This window comes from Manis javanica, chromosome 15, assembly GCF_040802235.1.
Source record: "Manis javanica isolate MJ-LG chromosome 15, MJ_LKY, whole genome shotgun sequence".
Taxonomy (NCBI): Eukaryota; Metazoa; Chordata; class Mammalia; order Pholidota; family Manidae; genus Manis; species Manis javanica.
In genome coordinates this window covers 84,636,892-84,656,792 of record NC_133170.1, presented here as the reverse complement: position 1 = coordinate 84,656,792, position 19,901 = coordinate 84,636,892, and the positions used below count along the sequence as shown (strand labels likewise).

The 19,901-nt window shown below is 39.6% G+C and overlaps 1 protein-coding gene across 8 annotated transcripts in view; it reads right to left on the bottom strand.

Moving 5' to 3' along the window:
• The window catches only part of SPECC1L (sperm antigen with calponin homology and coiled-coil domains 1 like), a 147,248-nt gene that overhangs the window by 32,809 nt on the left and 94,538 nt on the right, over nucleotides 1-19,901 (bottom strand). For all 8 annotated transcript variants that reach the window (XR_012125740.1, XM_073223332.1, XM_017663222.3 and 5 more), the window contains 3 exons: nucleotides 17,198-17,281; nucleotides 15,020-15,176; nucleotides 11,818-11,920 (listed from right to left, as the gene is read on the bottom strand). Coding sequence is in view for 7 of the 8 variants with exons in the window: in XM_073223332.1 (XP_073079433.1) it covers nucleotides 11,818-11,920; nucleotides 15,020-15,176; nucleotides 17,198-17,281 (344 nt within the window). In the remaining variant the exon portion in view is untranslated. The remainder of the gene's footprint in view (nucleotides 1-11,817; nucleotides 11,921-15,019; nucleotides 15,177-17,197; nucleotides 17,282-19,901) is intronic.

The window sequence follows — 19,901 nt, the reverse complement described above, 5'->3', positions numbered from 1 at the left end:
CATTAACTTTTGGGGTGGTGTTTGTTACACAGCAGTAGATAACCAGACCAACCTCCTTTCTCCCCGATCTAAAGAGCCCATTCCGAAAGGACACCAGTTTCTCTTTCCTTCCCAACACAGAATCTAATGATTAATTTCCCTGTCCTTATTGTCTGTCAGGAGGCAGCAACACAGCATCTTCACAAACAACCTGCTTCCACAAACACAGAGGTCACCCTAAATTTCCTGAATGGCATCAGGCTAAAGTCATTTGTGAAAAGCCAGAGCATCATGTGTATGACATAATCAACTTGTCAAACTTCAGCTCCTCTGCAGACTTCACATTGCAATGTTAGCATCCCATCCAAAGTGGATGAAGCATAGAAAAAAAATTTCTCCTAATGTAAGGAAGGAAGGGCTGCCAAAGATTATTTGACTCAGACAATTGAACAAATCTGCTTTTAACAATAATTAAGCAGCTCTTGAAAAATATTACGTATCTAATTTCTATTTCTTGCCATTATTCACAATAAAAATACTTATTGTTCAGACTAAAGAGTCTGGGACCCTGCTAGGGAGGCGGGATAGCTTAGTAGAAAGAGCCTGGGGCTGGGCACTGGAGAACCAACCGTACCACCTCATGCAAGCATGCCATCTCTCTGAACTGAAGTTCCCTCACTTGTAAAGTGAAAGCTCAGGCTGCATGATTTGTAGGGACTGCCTCAAGTCTTACTTTAACTTCTGAGAATGGAACAGGTGTTGATTCAGATGAAGTACTTCAAGTTCTATCTAAGCAAATGAACTCTTGAGATAATTACCTGATAGCTGACCAAGAGCACCGGCAGGCAGACCGCTTCACCACACGGAGCAGGCTCCACAGTGGGAGTGAGGAGGGCAAAGACGGAAGGTAAGGGGAGCCGCACCGAGTTACGGAGGGTGATGAGCCCCGGGCTCTGTTAAGGCCCTGCGGGCCCCTCCCCTTCCAGCACGCCACAAGCCCACTCTGGTGATCAAGTCACTGCGGGCATGTCTGATGGGCTGCTGCAGCTGTGTACGGTCCATGCCTCCGCCAGGCAGCTCGGTCACCATTACCGAATGTCTTTCCCAATGCATGGCCCTCAATGTAGCTCTGAAAGATGCTCCCAATGGGAAAAGTAAAGATCAGCACTTAAGAACTGGGGATATGTGGAATTCCTCCACTTTTTCACCTGTATAGGAAAATCTAACTGGCGTCAGATGGGGTAGAGGAGAATGCTCCTTGAGTAGTGTCACCTACCACACAATGAAACACTGATTAACTAATTTGTTGTAATGGTACTAAGCAATTAATTTTAAAAATTGCAGCCCTGACATTTCTGGAAATAGATGTCAACAGCTGCTGTCAAATCATGTTTAAACAGAATGCAAGTACATTGTGATTCTGGGAAAACTTTGTTTCCCAGCTGCTATGTTTGGCATAAAAGGAATCCCCTGAAAACAGGAAACAGCTCTTTTGCTCCACTGTGACTGTGAAGTGACCATCTAACCTCTGTGTACAACAGAGGACACAGGCCCAGGACAGCCCCAAGATGTGAGCTCTTTCTATTCCCTGGTGGCTCCTTGTAGACATGTGAACTTCTTGCCCAGCTACTGAGAGATTTCTGGGCAAAGACATCATGTTATCAGGATAGAGAATGATTAGACAGTAGCAGTTTTAATGCTTCACTGGAGAGAATTTTGAGTATATGTAAGTCCACATAAAGAACAGACTGCAAATTGGGCCCTTCTTATTCCCTTTGTTCAAGTATTTTTAACCCCTGGAACACAGTGATATTTACAAACAATAAGATCTTTCTGTATAGAAACTTAATTTTCATGCAAAGTGATAGTATAAAATAACAAAATTTAGACTTTCAATCTAGATGTGATTCAGATCCAAACCCTTATCTACTGCCCACACCTTTTTTATTTTTTTACTTGGGAAGACATTCCTCTGACCCAAGATTCCAGTTATAGAAGAGGAAATTAAACCAAACTTAGCTTTGCTTTGACCAGCAGTTAATTCCAAATCCATTATTTTAGCTGCACTCTATCTACTGGCAGAACTCTCACCTTTTCTAACCTTTCCCATTCCATACCCCACACCCCCACCCAAACTGAACTTGAATCATGAAGAGAGGGTGTTAGGAAGGTGGAAAGGGGAGAGAGAAGGAAAGATGGGAGGAAATGGCATCCATAGTGTTTCCCTGAGAGACTGAAGGAGAGGAGTATCAATAAAAATGACACGCCGCCCTCCGCACTGGACAGACAGGGGGAGGAGGAATCGGCGAGCACAGGACACTTCTCTGTTCCCTGGCCCCTCCCAGCATGCAATGGTCAAGAGGGATCACAAGAAACCTGAACCTCTGGGGCCAATCTTTCCACAGTTGAGGAAAGCTACCTTTATATGAAGGATTCAGTCACCCCATGACCTCGGAACTGCTGGAATGAGTAGTGGCCCAAGGGAACATAGCTAACACCAAGTGCCTGAGTTATTCAGGTAGCAAATATCTTATAAACACCATGCAATTTACTAAGAGAACTTCCTTTTCTCCCATTTGCCCACAGACAGTCTAATATTCCAAAGGACGCTGTGAAGAACTGAGCTATTTTTATTTTTCCTTTGGTTCTTACTCTACTGACTCTCTTTATTCCACAGGGACACATAATTCTGGGAGAATGAAAGATAAATGCTTTTTTTTTTTTGGTGCTCAGTGGCAGAGGGTCAGAGGCATGAAAAAAGAAGCCAGAGGAGGCTTGCTAGGAAACTTCCAGCTGTGATAGAATGGAGGTCGATAAACCCTCTCCCTAAAAAACAAACATAAAACTGGACAGAAGTGTCAAAAATAATCGTTTCAGGGCTCTGGAAATCAAAGGCAAACAACTAATTAAGATGCATTATTCATAAAAAGGGAAGAAAACTTCAGGTAAGAACAGAGGTGTCTTTGGCCCTCTCGCCTAAAATTGCTCTTATCTCTTTTCTTCATTTAATTAAAAAAAAACCATTAACACTGAATAAAGCAACAATTATAACACTGTACTACTGGGTTTATAACAAATAAGTATAATACATATGACAAGGGGAGCATAAAGGAAGAGGAAATGGACTTACACTAAAGTTGTATTTTACCAAATTAAGTCAGAAAAACATTAAGTAAACTGGAATAAGATGTATGTTGTAATCCCTAGAATCTTCATTAGGAAAATAACTTTAAAAAATAGTAATATGGTCACACTCAAAACTATGTGCTACCTGCAAGAAATGCACTAGAGAAATGTGTATCATCCTGAATGTATTTACAAGAAAGCTAGTGGCTGCATTAGTGTCAGATCCAGACCAAGTAGATTCCACAGCATAGAATACTGTCAGGAAAAAAGGAAGTCATTTCATAATGATGAATGAACACAAATTTCTCGAGGGGACATATCCTTAACAAAATACACTGTTTAGAACTGCACGGAGAAACAGAAATCCACAACCATAGTCAAGAGGTTCTGATACCCTTAGTTCAAAAATTGATAGAGTGGACAGAAAATAGCTAATGATACAGAAATGTGAACATTCTCAATGATGGGATCTAACTGACTTTATAGAATACTTCTCCAACAGCATTAAAAAAAAACAAACTATAGACCATATTCTGAGCCACAAATGAGTTTCAATAAATTGAAAAAGGACTCAAGTCATAGAAAGCGTGTTTTACTTGATTCTGTTTTATAGATCCCAATTCTCTATCTCTTCATGTACTTTCTAACATACGAATCAGTTATTTTAATGGCCTCTCTAAGAGTTCCAGTATCTGGAATACTTTAAGTTCCTTCCTATCACTCATTATTTCTCTTGATTTTCAGTCATTTGATCAAGTTTACTGGCATGTCTGGTATTTCTGATGGAATGAGAGATATTGTGTATCAGAGTGGAAGAGGCTAGATGATGTCATCTCCCTCCAGAGGTTTTACATTTCTTCTGGCAGGCAACTAAAGCGAGGGCTGATCACTTTGATCTAATCAGTGAAAGTTTTGATGCTGAATTTAGAGCTGCTCTCTTCCAGCCAATCTTTATTTGTAAGACATAGTTCTTTTGAGGTCTCTACTGAAATCTCAGGGTGTTTGCCAAGGTCATTCTTCTTTGGCTGGCCTTGAAGTCTAATTTTTGTCTCCCTAGTACTGTGAGAACAAAAGCTGTGCTTAAGCTTTTATCCTTTTGGCAGGAGCTTTCTGCTTAATTTCTCCAAATCTATTTCAACATATTTTAGGAAGTGACGAATAACCTGACAGCAAAAGCTAACCCAAATGTTGAGTTTACTACTCTGAAGTTGTCTTTTCCCTGGGATTTAGGACCCTCAAATATTGGCCGCCTTAGTAGCTCTGAATTCAAATTTTAGTCTCCCTACTCAGTGATCATGGAACAAGCCCTGGTCCACTACTTTCTGTTTGGTCTCTGCCCCATGCCAAGAGCTGGCAAATGCCTCAAGGGTTTAAAAAAGCACGGGTAAATATGGGGCTCAACTCAATGTGTTTCTTTCTCTCTGCAATGTTGGCTCCTTCCAAATTCGTCCTTGCTATCTTGGTTATTAGTCCCTAGTGTCTTCAAATATATATATATATTTTTGGCATTTTAAACAAAACAGTAGTTCTCAGCAGAGTTTGGTCTGATATTCTACTATAAAGAGTAGTTCATCTTTTTAAATTACTTATGTGTATTTTACGGACTAGTCCACAAGCTTTCCAAGAGTAAGAACTACCTTTATTTCCTGATTTCTGCTTCAAACCCCAGCACAACACAAGGCATAGACTTTAGTGTGTATTTGATAAATTAATTTTTATATTAGGAAAAATTGCTAGAATGCATAGCACATAGAAACATCACTTCTAAATCAATCAAGTCCATCAATTTTTCTCATTCCACTAATCTCCACTAAGAAATGCGCAATCTTTTTTTCTTCACCCTGAGCACTCATGAGCAAATTCCTCAATAAACGTATGCATTCTTATTGCTTATTTATGATTATCTTATGCAATACTAAAAGCTTTTGTTCAATTGTTAAAACAATTTTGTACTAGATTAAGTGGTTTCATTATCCTTTGGATTAACTAATCCACTTCTAGGTCTATTATTTTATCAGAAAACAATGAGACTTTTCATCCAAAGCAAAGCTTTCTTAAATTAACCTTTAGAGGCTCCTTGACCGTATTTGGTTAGGGTTTTCCAAAACAAGGGAACAGTATTACAACAAAAGCTGCTAAATATAATAAAGTTTAGAACCAAAGAAAAGTATACTGAGAGTATAAATTATTTTCTCTATTACCTGATTATTCTTCTAATATCAATCTTGTACTGTTAATCCCTAAAGAAATGGATAAAAGAACCGAAGGCAGTTGCCTCTGGGAAGCAGAAATTACAGAGGTGATAGAACAGGGCAGTAGATTATCATGTCTCTTTATAAGCACTGAAGAATTATTAGAGTTAACTCCATATTTAAATTAAACTTTAAAACATAATTTCACACAAAATGAGGCATTGATTTAAAAAAAAAAGATGATATAATCCTTATAGTACTAGCTTGTATAATACGCCGTAGACTCATGATATAGCCTCGAGGGAGTCATTTATCCTTATGGGGGTTTCAGCCCCACATTTGTGGACCTGAAAGTAAATCAGAATGTTAAGGCCCTTTCAACAGTAATATTCTAGTATTCTAAAACTTCAGTCAACAGTAAGTGGCAGGACATAATTTAAAAGAGAAAAATTTATTTGTTACATAAAAGGCAAACTCACAAGGGCTTGTTTTGTAATGGATGGTTAATGAAATTACAGTGATTAGTACAATTATTTTAGGATGCCTCTTAGAGGAGTTAAAGGAAGATGATATGGGTATTAGGGAATCTATCTCCTCTGATTAGACAGCTCCTACGACATAAAGCATGCATGGTCCAAGCATTACTGATGCATTTGGGGCCTGAGAGAGCAGTATGTGCTAAGTGTCACGTAACAGCTACTGCTCTAGTGAGCTAAGCCAAGTGTCACAGCCTGCCCTTTCCTGCAGACTGGGAGTAGTCAGAGACTAAAGGACTGGCCCCACACTGCTGGCTCCAAAGGATGGGTATGCTAATTCATGTTTACAGCTAGATAAGGAAAGGGTTCTGGTACTTCTTATATGGCTCTTGCCAAACTAAGCGCTCTATCAGATAACATCTTTCAGCTCAAAAAAGATGATGCGTTTCAGACTATCCAATTTTAACTCCCAGAACTTCAAATAAAAGAACCAGATCTTACCTAATTTTAAACAGCAAGGATAGAAATCTATCTCACAGGGACCAAAAGCCAGATGAACAAGCCACACACACGCATATATATATATAATTATAGAAATGTCCATAAGAAGTAAGGAAGAGGGGAACTGGGTTTGTAGCATAACACTGTCTAGTATACAAATAAGTTTTTCTTTATGTATGTTTACTATTCTGTTTTACATTATATTTCCTCCTGCACTATAAGTACAGTAAATCAAAAAACTTACAATATTAATATAAGTTCTTAAGGAATTACTTTGTGTGTTATTTTAACTTAATACAACGTGCCTTGAGATATGCAGTCAGAGAATTTAAGTGGGAAGGAACCAAGAGACATCAAATCATCGATTTTATGTCTGAATTATCTCAATCAACTGTGTTGACTGATATGTGGTTTTCCCCTTTTATTCTATTGGTACTGTGTATTAAATTAGCTATCATATTTAACTTTCTAATCAACCTGATACATGGCAAAGTTCCATACACAAGGGGAGGGTACTTTATAATTATATGAAATTACTCAAATAGTACTCTAGGAAAATTTAAAGGTTGCGATACAACACCCAATACTGTAAAAGAAAACAGTAATTAAAAAATCTATTAAACTGCAATATGTCCTAGAAAATGTGTGTGACTGCCTCGGTTCCTCCTCCATTTTACTAAAGAAGAAACTGAGGCTCAGAGGCTAAGTAATTTGCACAGGGTCACACAGTAAGGGGCAGAGTTGACATTTAAACCTTACTTGACACTCTTCATCATTACTCTATGTGTGATTCTCATAGTGTGGTCTTTGGATCACCTGCAGTGCTTGTAAAAATGCAGATTCCAGGGTCTCATTTTATATCTCCTGAATTACAAATCTTAAGGGGTAGGTCCCAAGAATCTGCACTTTCCCTAGAATCTTCACAGGATTTAACATACAGATTTGAGAACCATTGTTCTAAAAATGAACCTTTAATGTATCCCATTACGTTTAATATATATACAGGGTTCACACACAGCTCTGCCACGGGCTGTCTTATGCTAGATGCTGAGTAGGCAGAGACAGGCCCTTCTAAGGAGCTCACAGTCTAGAAAGGAAGACAGACATGCAAACTGACAACCTTGATACCCTTGTGATATAAGCTGTGGGGTTTGGGAACACAGGGAAAGTGAATTATAGATGTAAAGACCTCTCCCCCACAAAGAGTTAAGTCCTGAAATACAGAAAACACTGCCCTGGATTGGACTGAAGACAAGGGAGACCTTGGCTCCTTCATCTCTGGGAACAGGGGTATGAGTGAGGAATGAACCCCCACAGAGGTAGAGCAGGGCAAAACCACTTTCACACAGATCCTGACCCCTCAACTAAAGGAGCAGACAATCTCCAGACGGAAGGGGTGGAGTTAAGGGGGTGGGGTGCATTTAGGGCCAAGGAGAGACTGGGGAGTTCACAGGAGTGAGGAGTCAGTAAGGCCACTCATGGTGAGTCACAGAGGACCATATACTGTGTTATTCCAGTTACATGAAATGTCTGGAATAGGCAAATCTTGAGATACAAAGTGGATTAGTGGTTGCCTATAGAAAATAAGGATTTGCTAATGGATAAGGATTTTCTTTTGGGGTTGATGAAAATATGAAAATATTCCACAACGGACTGTGGTGATGGTTGCACAATTCTGTGAATACACCAAAAAAACCCATTAAAAGATACATTTTAAATGGGTGAATTGTATCTTGTGTGAAATATATTTCAATTAAAAAATACTGTAAAGAAAATAATTACGTGGTGGTGCAACACTGAGTTATGCTTGAGATTTCAAGTCTTAGATCAAACTTAAAGCCATCAGATTTGATGATCTTGCCATTCGGAAGGCTGAGAAGATCTACTTTATGCCTGCCTTCAGGTCTGGAGTATTCATCTTCAGGCTGGAGTTTTGTGTCTGGCTTCTCTACTTAGCGTATTATTTGCAAAGTTCATTCATGTTGTAGCATGTGTCAAAAGTTCCAATCCATGGGCAAGCGGTATCTTTCCATTTATTTATATTCTCTATAATCTCCTTTAGCGGTGCTTTGCAGTTTTCCATGTACGTCCCTGTGGCTAAATTTCTTTCTAAGTATTTTTATTCCTTTTGATGCTATTATAAATACACGGGTTGTCTTAATTTCATTTTCAGAGCTTTCATTACTAGTATATAGAAATGCAAGTGATTTAGTATGTTGACCTTGTATCCTGCAACTCTGCTGAATTTTTTAGCTCTGAAGTTTTTATGTGAGTTCTTTAAAGTTTTCTAGATTTGAATCATGCCATCTGTAAACGGAGATAGTTTCACTTCTTCCTTCTCAATAGCTTTTATTTCCTTCTGTTGTCCAACTGCCCTAGCTAGAACTTTCAGGAAAACCCTGAATAGAAGTGTTAAGAGTGGACATCATTTCTGATTCCTGATCTTAAGGGGGAAAACTTTGTCTTTTACCATTAAGTATGATGTCAGCTGTAGGTTTTTCATAGATTCCCTTTAACAAATTGAGAAAGTTCCCTTCTATTCCTAATTAGTTCAGTGTTTTTATCATTAATGGATTTTTAATCTTGTCAAATACCTCTTCTGTGTTGACCGAGTGATTAGGTGGTTTTCCCTTTTATTCTATTGATAATGTGTGTTACATTCATCATCATATGTTGAACAAACTTTGCGTTGCTTGAATAAATTCTACTTGGTCAAGGTGTATGGTTCTCTTTATTGGCTATTAAATGCTTGCCAGTATTTCACTGAGGATTTTTGCATAAGGAATATTGACTGACCCATAGTATTATTTTCTTGTGTCATCTTTTCCTGGCTTTGTTGTTAGGGTAATACTGCCCTCGCAGAACAAGTTAGGAAGTGTTCTCTGTTATATTTTTGGAAAAGGCTGAGAAAGAATGGTGTTAATTCTTCTTTTAAATATTTGGTAGCATTCACCATTGAAACCACCTGGTTCTGGACTTTTCTTTGTTGGAAGTTTTTTTATAACTAACTCAATCTCTTTTTGTTGTTGTAGGTCTATACAGATCTTCTTGAATAAATTCTGATAGTTCGTGTATTTCTAGGAATTTGTTCATTTCTTGCAGGGTATCCAATTTGTTGGCGTACAGTTGTTTATACTATTTCCTTTTAATCCTTTTTATTTCTTAAGGTCGTTAGGAATGTCCCCTTCTTTTATTCCTGGTTTTAGTAATTTCGATCTTTTTTTTTTCTTTGTCATTCGAGCTAAACGTTTGCCCATTTGTTGATCTTTTCAAAGAACCAACTCTTGGCTTCATTGATTTTCTCAATTATCTTTTCTGTTTCTTTCATTTCTGCTCTAATCTTTACTATTTTCTTCCATCTGACTGCCTTTGGCTTAGTTTATTCTTTTTTTTCTACTTTCTGAAAGTGGAAGGTTAGAGATTTTTCTTCTTTTAAAAAGGAGGTGTTTACACCTATAAACTTCTCTCTCAGAGCTGCTTTCTAGGCCTCTCATAAGTTTTGGTATTCTGTGTTTTCACTTTTGCTCTCCTGCATTTTCTAATTATCCTTGTGACTTATTCTTTGGCCCACTGGTTATTCAGAAGTATGGTTTAAGTTCCACATTATCCTGTGTTAAAATTTTCTAATTTCATTCCATTGTGATCAGAAAAGATACTTTATATAATCTCAATCTTTTACAATTTATTGAGACGTGTTTTTTGACCCCACATATAGCCTATCCGGTAATGCTCTACGTGTACCTGAGAATGTGTACTCTGTTGTTGCACAGCCCTGTAGATCCAGTGGGGGTGTGCGTGCGTACTGAAGTATACAGTCGCATCTGTCCTTGCTGATTTTCTATCTAGTTAGATCCTGGTCATTTTCTTTTTTTTGCTAAGTCATTTTTTTTAATGTATCATTTTAGCCATCTTTAAATGTACAGCTCAGTGGCATTAAGTACATTCACACTGTTATGCAGGCATCACCATGTTCATCTCCAGAACTTTTTCATCCCGCAAAACTGAAACTCTGGCCCCATCTAACAACTCTCCATTAGCCCCTGCCCTTGGCCAATCCTGGCACCCACCGTTCTACTTTCTGTCTCTATGAATCTGATTTCTCCATGTGCCTCATATAAATGGAATCATACAGTATTTCTCTTTTTGTGGTATGGCTTGTTTCCTTTACTGTAATGTCTTCAAGGTTCATCCACACTGTAGCCTAAGTCAGAATTTCTTTCCTTTTTAAGGCTAAATAATATTCCACTGTATTGCATATACTACATTTTGTTTGTCCATTTGCCTATCGATGGACATTTGGGTAGCTTTCATGGTTTAGTTACTGTGAATAATGCTGCTCTGAATCTGGGTGTCCAAAAACCTATTTAAATCCATGTTTTCAATTCTTTTGGGCATCTATCCAGAAGTGGAATTGGGAGATATGAAAATTCTGTTTAATATTTTGAGGAAGTGCCATACATTTTCCACTATAGCCACACCATTTTACAATCCTGCCAATAGTGCACAGGTATCCAATTTCTACTCTTTGTCACCAACACAACTAGTCTCCTCTTTATCTAAATGGTAGCTGGGGATATATAGATAATTAGTAAATCCTCACTGACTATTATGACTTTCTGAGAATTGAAGTCCGGTACAATACCTTAGCTCTTTAAACTAAGTTGAAAATCACTGGCTGAATCATGTACAAATTTGTCTACAAGGGACTTATTTGTGGCAGATCTTCTCAGTCCATTCCTCCACTATTTCACTACCTCTTTCACAAAAAAACTGATCGTAAAAGTTGCAGCTAGTTCCTTTATGACATACATTTGATAAGATGAGGGCTGTGATAAGGCCAAGAATACAGAACTCTAACTCCTTCTTGTGATGTACTTCTGTGCAGCTGTACCACAATACGACAGCATCAGAAGCACTGGCTGCAGGCCGAGAAGAGTCTCTGTAACTGAAGTCATACGTGAGGACACTGGGAATCTAAGCTGTACTTTATAGCAGACTAATAATGGGTACATTTTAGGTTTCTGTTTTGTGAAGAATTAGAACTGCCTTTCTAAATGCCATATTTAACATCATTTAAAATACCTGAGTAAGATATTGAAAGAAAAAAGAGAGAGAGAGAGAGACCGAAAGACAGACAGGAGAGAGAAGGGCAGGTTACCAGGATAGTGCAGACGTGAAATGGTCAGGACACAAGGACAGCATGGTGGGAAGGAGGAAATGCTGAGAAATAAACTTGCCAAAATAAAACCTTAAACACAGTATGAAAATAATTAAAGTAAAACAAGTATGTTTTCACTCTTAGCCCAGATGAGACCTCAGTAAGAGAATCTAACCAGGACTTAAGGTACCAGAAAGATGAGCACATCTGGAAAGGTAAGAAACTATTCCATTCACGTGGCATCGGTCCAGCATGGAGCGGGCTTACTGCCTCCTTGAAGTGCGGCGCGGTACTCGTTATTTCTCCTGTGACACGGGTGGTGCGCTGCAACACTCCAGCATTGTTTTCCAACTGCTCGTGTGGGACAGGAGAACCGTATGATTACCTGGTAGCCTTCTGTTTTCTTCTGACACCACTTCAGCAAGGCGTTCCTCTTTGAGCCTCCATATTCTCTTGCCAGTGCTGAGAGTGGGTCCTTCCTTTCTTCCCTAGGTGAAAATAAGGAACCATTTATATACCAGAAATCCCACAAAGAAGACAACAGTGTTGATTCGCATCCTTGAAGAGGGTAAGTACACATATTAAGGCATCTAATAGCAAAATTTATCTTTTCATTTGCTTGCATTTACCTATACAATTTCAGAGGGTCCCCAAAAACCACCTAAGGCAGTGGGTTTCTGCTCTCTGCATCCACATGGAAACTGGCAAAGATTCCATGCTGTGCGCATCCACAGTAACGGGTGCCTTCCAGGGTACTCAGACGAGGGGAAACAACCTAATACTGGCAGCATGTGAAAGTCGTCATGGCTGCCTTCCATTCACTATCTTACCCTTCCATAATCTTTATGTTTTAATTTTTTTTTTTACTCATTATTGTTTCCAACTTTTCACATCCTCAATCATTTCATCTTTTTTTAAAAACACAAAGGACAAGGTTATGCAAGGTGAAGGATTGTAAGGCATAGTTCCTGCCTTCAAAGTGCTTACAACTGGGGGAAGCAGTTAAGACAATAGATGACAATAAATTCTAAAAACATCTGTAATATGTCTCAAAAGTGTTTACTACTAACTTGTACATCTTTACTGACTGCAGGCACATCGAGTTCTACCTTGCATGGAAAAATGGGAGTTTCCTGTAAACTCACTCACTCATTCAGTACCTCCTTATAGAGCACTTCTGTGCCAGGCAGCATGCAGGTGCCAGGCAGTGGACAGTAAGTAACACAGGGTCCCTGCCCCTCAAGGAACTTCGGAGTTTACTATAGGATGGGCATATTAGAGATGCTTGAGGGAAAGTATCAGTGGCTATATATAACTCATTTCTTAAGTTATATGTAGAGTACTTTAGGGCACTAAAGTAGGCAGAATAAATACTCTGCCCCAGATAAACAACTGAATCAAAAATGATTTTGTGATTGCCCTGGTAATGAAGCAGGGGAGGCATACAATCTGACTCACCAGTAGCAAATCCTTCCTTCTAGTAGCTACTTTACAAGTCGAATGGAACACAGAGGGATACCTGGAGAGTGTGCTTTGTAAAATAACTGACCCTTAACAAAGAGCATACTTTAAATGCTTGGTCTATTTTTAAGTGATTACTTTATAAGTAAAACAGAGTCTAGCCCCACACCCCATAAACTTAGGCCAATAAGTGTCCTTGAGATTATTATGTTACAAGAGGTTTAATGTTCTTCAACACATTGATTCTGTCTGTATTTACCCTTCAAAGTATGTTAGGAAATCAAAGCATACCTTTGAACTAGGTTTAGCACCTAGAAGTGAACCTTTTCCAATGAAGTTCAAGGTGCAATGACATAGCACCCATTTTTATTTATCTTAATGCCAAAAGTAAAATACAAAACTACCTCAATATGCAGTTAGACTTTTAGGTTCATGTGCCAGCCCACCAGATTCCTGCTCTAATTTAAAGGGTTCAAAGAAGTTGTTGTAATACCAACGGAACTTAGGAAAAGAGAGTAAAGGTAAAGATGCATCAGGAAATGCAAAAAGGCTCATATCAGTCCGTTATGTTATAAAAAATAGCTTAAGAGCATCAAAGCTGAGTAAACTCTCTGGACACAATAAGAAGCTACAGAAGGCAGCCTCCTAGAGCTGGAAGGTCATCTCTTGTACCTTCTTCTTTTTAAGATGAGGAAACTAAGACTAGGAGGTGCCTGCTGGTCATTATAACTTCTAAGTGAAGGAGCTGGGAAGAATGGGTGCCCTTTCCACGGGGACGTGCAGGCAGCCTATCACCTAGGACAGAAAGACAGGCACGGACGTGTTCTTCCCTGCATCAGCTAGGGCACAGCGCGAGCCGTCCTCATCCCGGCGTCTTGTACTTGCTCCAATAGTGCTCTGCTAATAAGACTACTATCCTAAGAAGCTGGTTCTCTGGAGGCGGGGTTTTAAAAAGTAAGCATATAATTTGAGTCTGAGAGGCCAAAAATTCCATTTTATTTCAACTCTTTAAGTCAGCATATGGCTAAAGCTCTGAAACCCCCATTCTTATTCCTCCTCCAATTCTTCTTAATATGTCTTAACAGTTTTTCCTCATCCCTATAAATGACGCATGCTAAGCTATTTTTCCCTCTAAATTATAAATTCTTAGTCCCAAATGGCCTCTGACATAAGAGAAACACAAATTACATATACTGTTACATCTTCATGTATTGTTTTTATCAATGATCAGTGTAGCATCATGTTCTCAGCTTCCAGTCTAAACAATTAGAGCCATATTTGGTAGCTCTCATTCTTTTATTGTTTTTCTAAAAATCTGCTGCCGAAATTAATCATCTTTCCCTTTGAAAACCTCCTGGGTCCATCCCTCCCTTACATGTCCACTGGTAACACCCTGGTGCACACTTGATAACTTTGTCCCAGGAACATAACGTCCTTGTAGCTGCATTCCCGAATTGTACAGAACAGAAGAGTCCTTGAATCGTCTTCTCACATTAATGCATTTACACCACTTATAGCTGCTACTACATCAAGTGACATAGTTTGACTTTAAAGGGGGGTCCACTGCCTGGCCATACCCTACCTAGTCAATTTTTTCTTCCACTGCCCCAGGAGATAGGCCTTCTGTCCCATCCTCTGCATGCACACTACCACCTACCCACAGTTCCCCAGCTCCTTGGTTATTCATCCTTCTGTATGTTCATTCAAGTCGCTGACCTTGTAATGACAGCCCGCCTTCTCCATCCGCGACCCTCAAAGCTCCAAATTTCATTAATCTAGACACCTTGCCTAACACTCCACTCACACCCAGTATACAAATTTCACAATACTTAGCTTTTGTATTCAACTATTTTCTAATTTAAAAAACCAAAACCAAAATAAACACACCAAAAAAACACCCAAAAAACACTAGTTGCTTGGGGAAAGAAACTATCCCTTTATTTGTTTTACCTTTTCCTTCTATATCTTCTTACCCAATTCTGGGTATAGAAATCAGAAGACATTTAATAATAGAAAAGAAAGAAAAAAACTAGTGCTCGAATGCCACTATCTTACAACCTGATCATTTACTCTCAAAAGGTCAGGAAAGGTAGGCATAAAGTGCATCAGTATGAACTGCTGACTACCTTATCCGGCTTCGGGTCGTGGGCGTCACGGACGCTGTGGGAGAGGAGGACAGGGAGAGCTGTGGTGACGTGGTTCCCATAGCCATGAGGGAGGCCGGCGATGCTCCCTCGGGTGCGGAGATGTCTCGCTTCATCTCTTCACTACTTCTTCGAGACACTGATTAGGAGAAATAGTCGTTAGGCATTTTACAGGAAAACATTTTAAACTGAGTGCTTAAGACACTTTCTTCAGTAGATTTCAAAATGAGAGAAATTACAAAAGGAAAAATTTACATCATCTTTATCTGATAACTTGAAAGGATTTTTTTCACTTAAAAAACTGTTAAGAAAGGTTCAGTAGGTAAAATATGCATTGAACCCCACCTTGCCCAAAGGCACAGAGTGCGTCTTACCCACCCCTGTAACACTCACAGTACCTACCTACCGAGCACAGTAAGTACTCCATGAACATTCATTTAACCACAAATACAACTGAAAATCAAAGGCTAATGAACCAATACTTGGAACTACTTGCTCTCAACTAAAGTCAACACAACCCTTCAGAACTCAGCCAAAACGCTGTCCAAGGGAAAGGAAGGGAAGAGATACTTCAATACAAGGCTGCACTGAATTCTGGATCAATTCTCATAATTTATGGGTATATGAGTGCATATACATGTTAAGATAAATCAAGCTGTACACTAACATTTCTGCATTTTATTGTATGTATCTCAATATAAAAATTTTAATGTAAACAGAAAAAAAGGAAATCTTTTAAAACATTTTTTAAATAAAATTAAAAATAAGTAAAAAACAACTAATGAGACAAACAGAAAGCCAAAAGGTGGCAAGTCAACTACTGAGAAACAAGGACAGTCAGAAAAGTCCTATTTTGAAAAGTCTGGCATAGTAAGACACAGCACCTTGTTAGAATTACAGAAGTTCTGAGAACCGTGAAGTGGAAGTAGCCGCTTCAGCTGTTGAAAACAGAACCACAAAAAAAGCAACTTTCTAGCAAGAAAGTGCTGAGTATGAACAGGTGAGCTGCACACAGTGAGAAGTACGGTGTGAGACAAAGTCCCTGACCTCAGAAAAATTCTCTGTCGCAGCAGAAGATGCTGGACATGCATGAGCCACACACTGCATCACCCTGGGCTGTGGTATAGTCTGTGTCATAATCATCAGTAATTTCTCCCCCAATTACTAAAACTACCCCCTTTTATTGGCTGAAATTTTGTTGATGATTTGAGGTAACCACAAGTAGAAAATAACTCTGTATTAGTAAACTGATGTTTTTAAAGATCCAAAGACAGATGCTTTCTCCTATTACATGATCTTATTAGAATGATGCACTTAAATATTTCAGATATAATTTTGTAATTATTCTTGTTTTTTCTTTCAATGTCAGATCTCTGTATGCCTTACATCAGTAGTTTGTTTTAAGTGGTGTGCTAGGAAATTGGATAAGACCTTTCAGAATTTCATAGAATATTAAGGAAACAGAAAGACTTGGAAAAACTCTATTATAGGAAAGGGCTTTAGGATGGTGATTTTGGCTGGACTTCCCACTGATTTAAAGACCCAGCTGTGATGTATAAACACTGTACTAACTTAAATCAATGTACAAGTGGGATGTTACCTGTATGAGGCAGAGCTACAGGAATTTTTCTTTTCCTGGTCTAATTTCTACTGACCTATTAAAAGGGAAAATAATGTGAACAACTGATAACTGAGAGGCAGCTCTAGGAGACAAAGTGAGGCCATCAAATTCACCATTATAGGATGGCTTTACTGTACTGGGAAAATCTGGCTTCCAGAGAATTTTCGGTGTTCTCTGAAATAACTCTAACACAATCATGACACACTTGGGATAAATATTCTCATCTTTCACAACTGTATCAACTTTATATGAAGCTGTATTTTCAGTACATCATCAAACCCACTCTAGGCACATAATAAATACTATTAAATGAGTGGAACTATCTGGTTTTAGGGGTTTAGTTGTTGTTAATCAGGGCCATGAAATGTGATTTCTGTAGAATCTGGGAGATACAACAGGGGAAATTCAGAGTGGAAATGATCAACTCAAGAGCCTTAAGGGGGCAAGTACAGGTAAACAGGTCTAAAGAGCAAGTATTCAGTGCCATTACTAAAACTTCTGTAAGTCTCTTTAAAGGAAATTTCAGACAAAGCCATTACCTGAGATGGCCTTGGCACTTTCCATCGCAGGTACTCTCGGTAGTGAAGCTGGTCGGCTGGTTGAAGAGGTTCTTAATAGATGCTCTGCGCAAAGAGGAAAGGGCCACAATAAGGGGATCTGCCCAGGAAGAGGGAAGGCGCGAGGCAGCAGGAGGGTGCGTGTCCTTCCTGGCATCTTGAGGGCACATCCTCCTCTCCCAATCCAGGGTACCTCCACAATTCCCACAGAGCCCATTTAAACAACTTCCGTAGACCAGGAACATGGGAAAACATTTCATTCAATGTTTAATTTCTAAATATTTATTTCTATGAAACCTTTGACACAGATGAGTGCTTCTAAATCACTAACTGCTACCTACCTCTTTGATGCAATTCAACCAAAATCCAAAGATTCTGTATGTGTCTTGATCTAAAAGCACAGACTAAATGAAAACCTTGTCCTTAAGTGGGGAAGCCATACATATATACTACCAGTCAGGTTGGGGTATCAGAATAACAGTGACAAAGTGCTATCAAACCACAGAGGGAGAAGCCAGTCACTTTGATTTCAGGCAGCAGGGAGGCTTCAACAAAATGACAAGAAGCTGGCCTTTACTAGTAGAGAAGAGGGTGGGGAACAGTATTTCAGCCAGGCAATAACCAGAGCAAAGGCATTCAAGTTGGAGAACAATAAAATCCCAGTGTGGCTGAAATAGGGGGCCTATGGAAACCACAGAGGGCAGCAGGAAAGGGGGCTTTAAAGGCTGACTAACAAGAGCCTCCATTCCCTGGTATGTGGACTTTAGCCTGAGGGAAACAAGGACGTGTCGGACGTCCTTGAACATTTAGAGAAGGACACCACCAGATGCTGCCTCCGTCTATGTCTGCAGCCTCACCTGTTCTCCTCCTCCCTTGCTTTCCAGACACAAGCAAGCTGTCCTGGAAGTTCTCCGAGTTCTCGAAGGTTGGCACTAGCTGTTCGCTTGCCCCTACACTCCTCCTCCACTCCCTCCTCGGCCTGGTGAGCTTGATCCTCCTCTGGGTCTAGCTTCAGCATCACTTCCTCCAGACCTTCCTCCCTCGTGGTGGGAGCTCCCCACCCCCAGACCAGCACTCTCCTTACCCAGGGCTACGAGCCTGACAAAAGGGCTGTCAGGCCAGGATGACGGCAGAATGGAGGTGTACTGCCTGGCGGGGGAGAGCAGGACGAGGGAAATCGTCATCCCTTATACTTAATGAAGACTATTAGTCTCACTGTCCAAGAATGTCCCCTACAGCAAATGTATTTCACAAGGGGAAGGCAATACTGACCATGCACTAGTGAAACAGGTCTTCACCACTTCTTTTTAAGAACTGACAATTTAAAAAATTCTTTCCTTCAAAATATGATGTTGAAAGTAATAGCACATGACATTGTCTTCCAAGCACAGCACATCTTTTATCCCAAAAAGTATTTTCTAAGCATATGAGGAAAATTTGGTTGTAATTACACACTATTTTGGAGGGGAAGGGCGTGGGAAAGATGAATGTACTTTCTTATAAAGACAGAACTTACACAACCTATAGTCATTACATCTTTCTTATATTGAACAAACTTCACCTCTGTGCAAAGAACCTACAAGCAATATGGGAGTTCAGAAGTCAGCATGCATATGTAGTTTTGGAAATTATTAGCATATAGCTGATGGGGTGAGAAGTGAACCTGGAGAGATGAGGGTATGGTGACCTTAGAGAAATTTCATACAGTGGAGGGGACAAACGGAAAGAAGGTGATGAGGAGTGATTGGAAGATAGGACGGAGATGAGCTGTGCACGGGTGACAGAGGGTATAGCAGCTGGAGGAGGTGGGGAGAGAGGGCGATTTTTTTTCTCAACATTGGAAAAAGATGTGAAAGAGAGGGTAAAGTTAAAGCTACAGACGGGCGTAATAGCATGAGGCTAGCAGTATCTGTGAAGACCCAAGGGGATGAGATCCAGGGCTCAGATAAAGGGACAAATCTACGGAGATATTCTGCTCACTTCTGACAAGACACGTAGCAATACCATGAGCCTATTAGGTCTGCTATTTAATTCTCTCCTATTTTAAGAAATCAGAGAAATAAATAGGTACAGGGAGTTGTCCACTTATTGTTTCCCAAATCAAATTTATATGCAAAAGAGTGGGTTTAAAAATAGCAGCCTAAATATCCAACTTCTTTTCACAGAGTAGTTTCAAATTGATCAATGCTCCTAACCAGAAAACAGCCACAAAATCTTGAAAAAATACGAAAATCAACTGCCTATCTATAGGAACTGAAGAGAATTCAACAGCAGGCAGGAAATGAAAGGAGTCTACAGTAGGAAGAATAAGCAGCAGCAGGTTTCCTGGTTTTATGAGTTTGCCAGTTTTACGGCCATGGGTATGAATGTGGGCCCCAGCTGGGACCATGTAGGGGAGCTAAAATTTGTTGGAAAATCCATAGCCTTACAGACTTGAAGAAGCAGAGGACATGTTTCAGGACAATTAAAACATACTGCAAAGGGAGGGAGTAGGGGAAATACCAGAACGAAAAGAGACATATTCTGCATGTAAACTCTGCCCACATATCCCACTGACCTCTGAAATCCACAAGCACACAGATGACAAGGAGTTGAATTAAGGATATAATAACTCAACAGATATTTCAACTGAAGTAAGAGGCTGGAGTCTAAGGTGAGCCAAGTAAACTGCTTGCTAACAAAAACC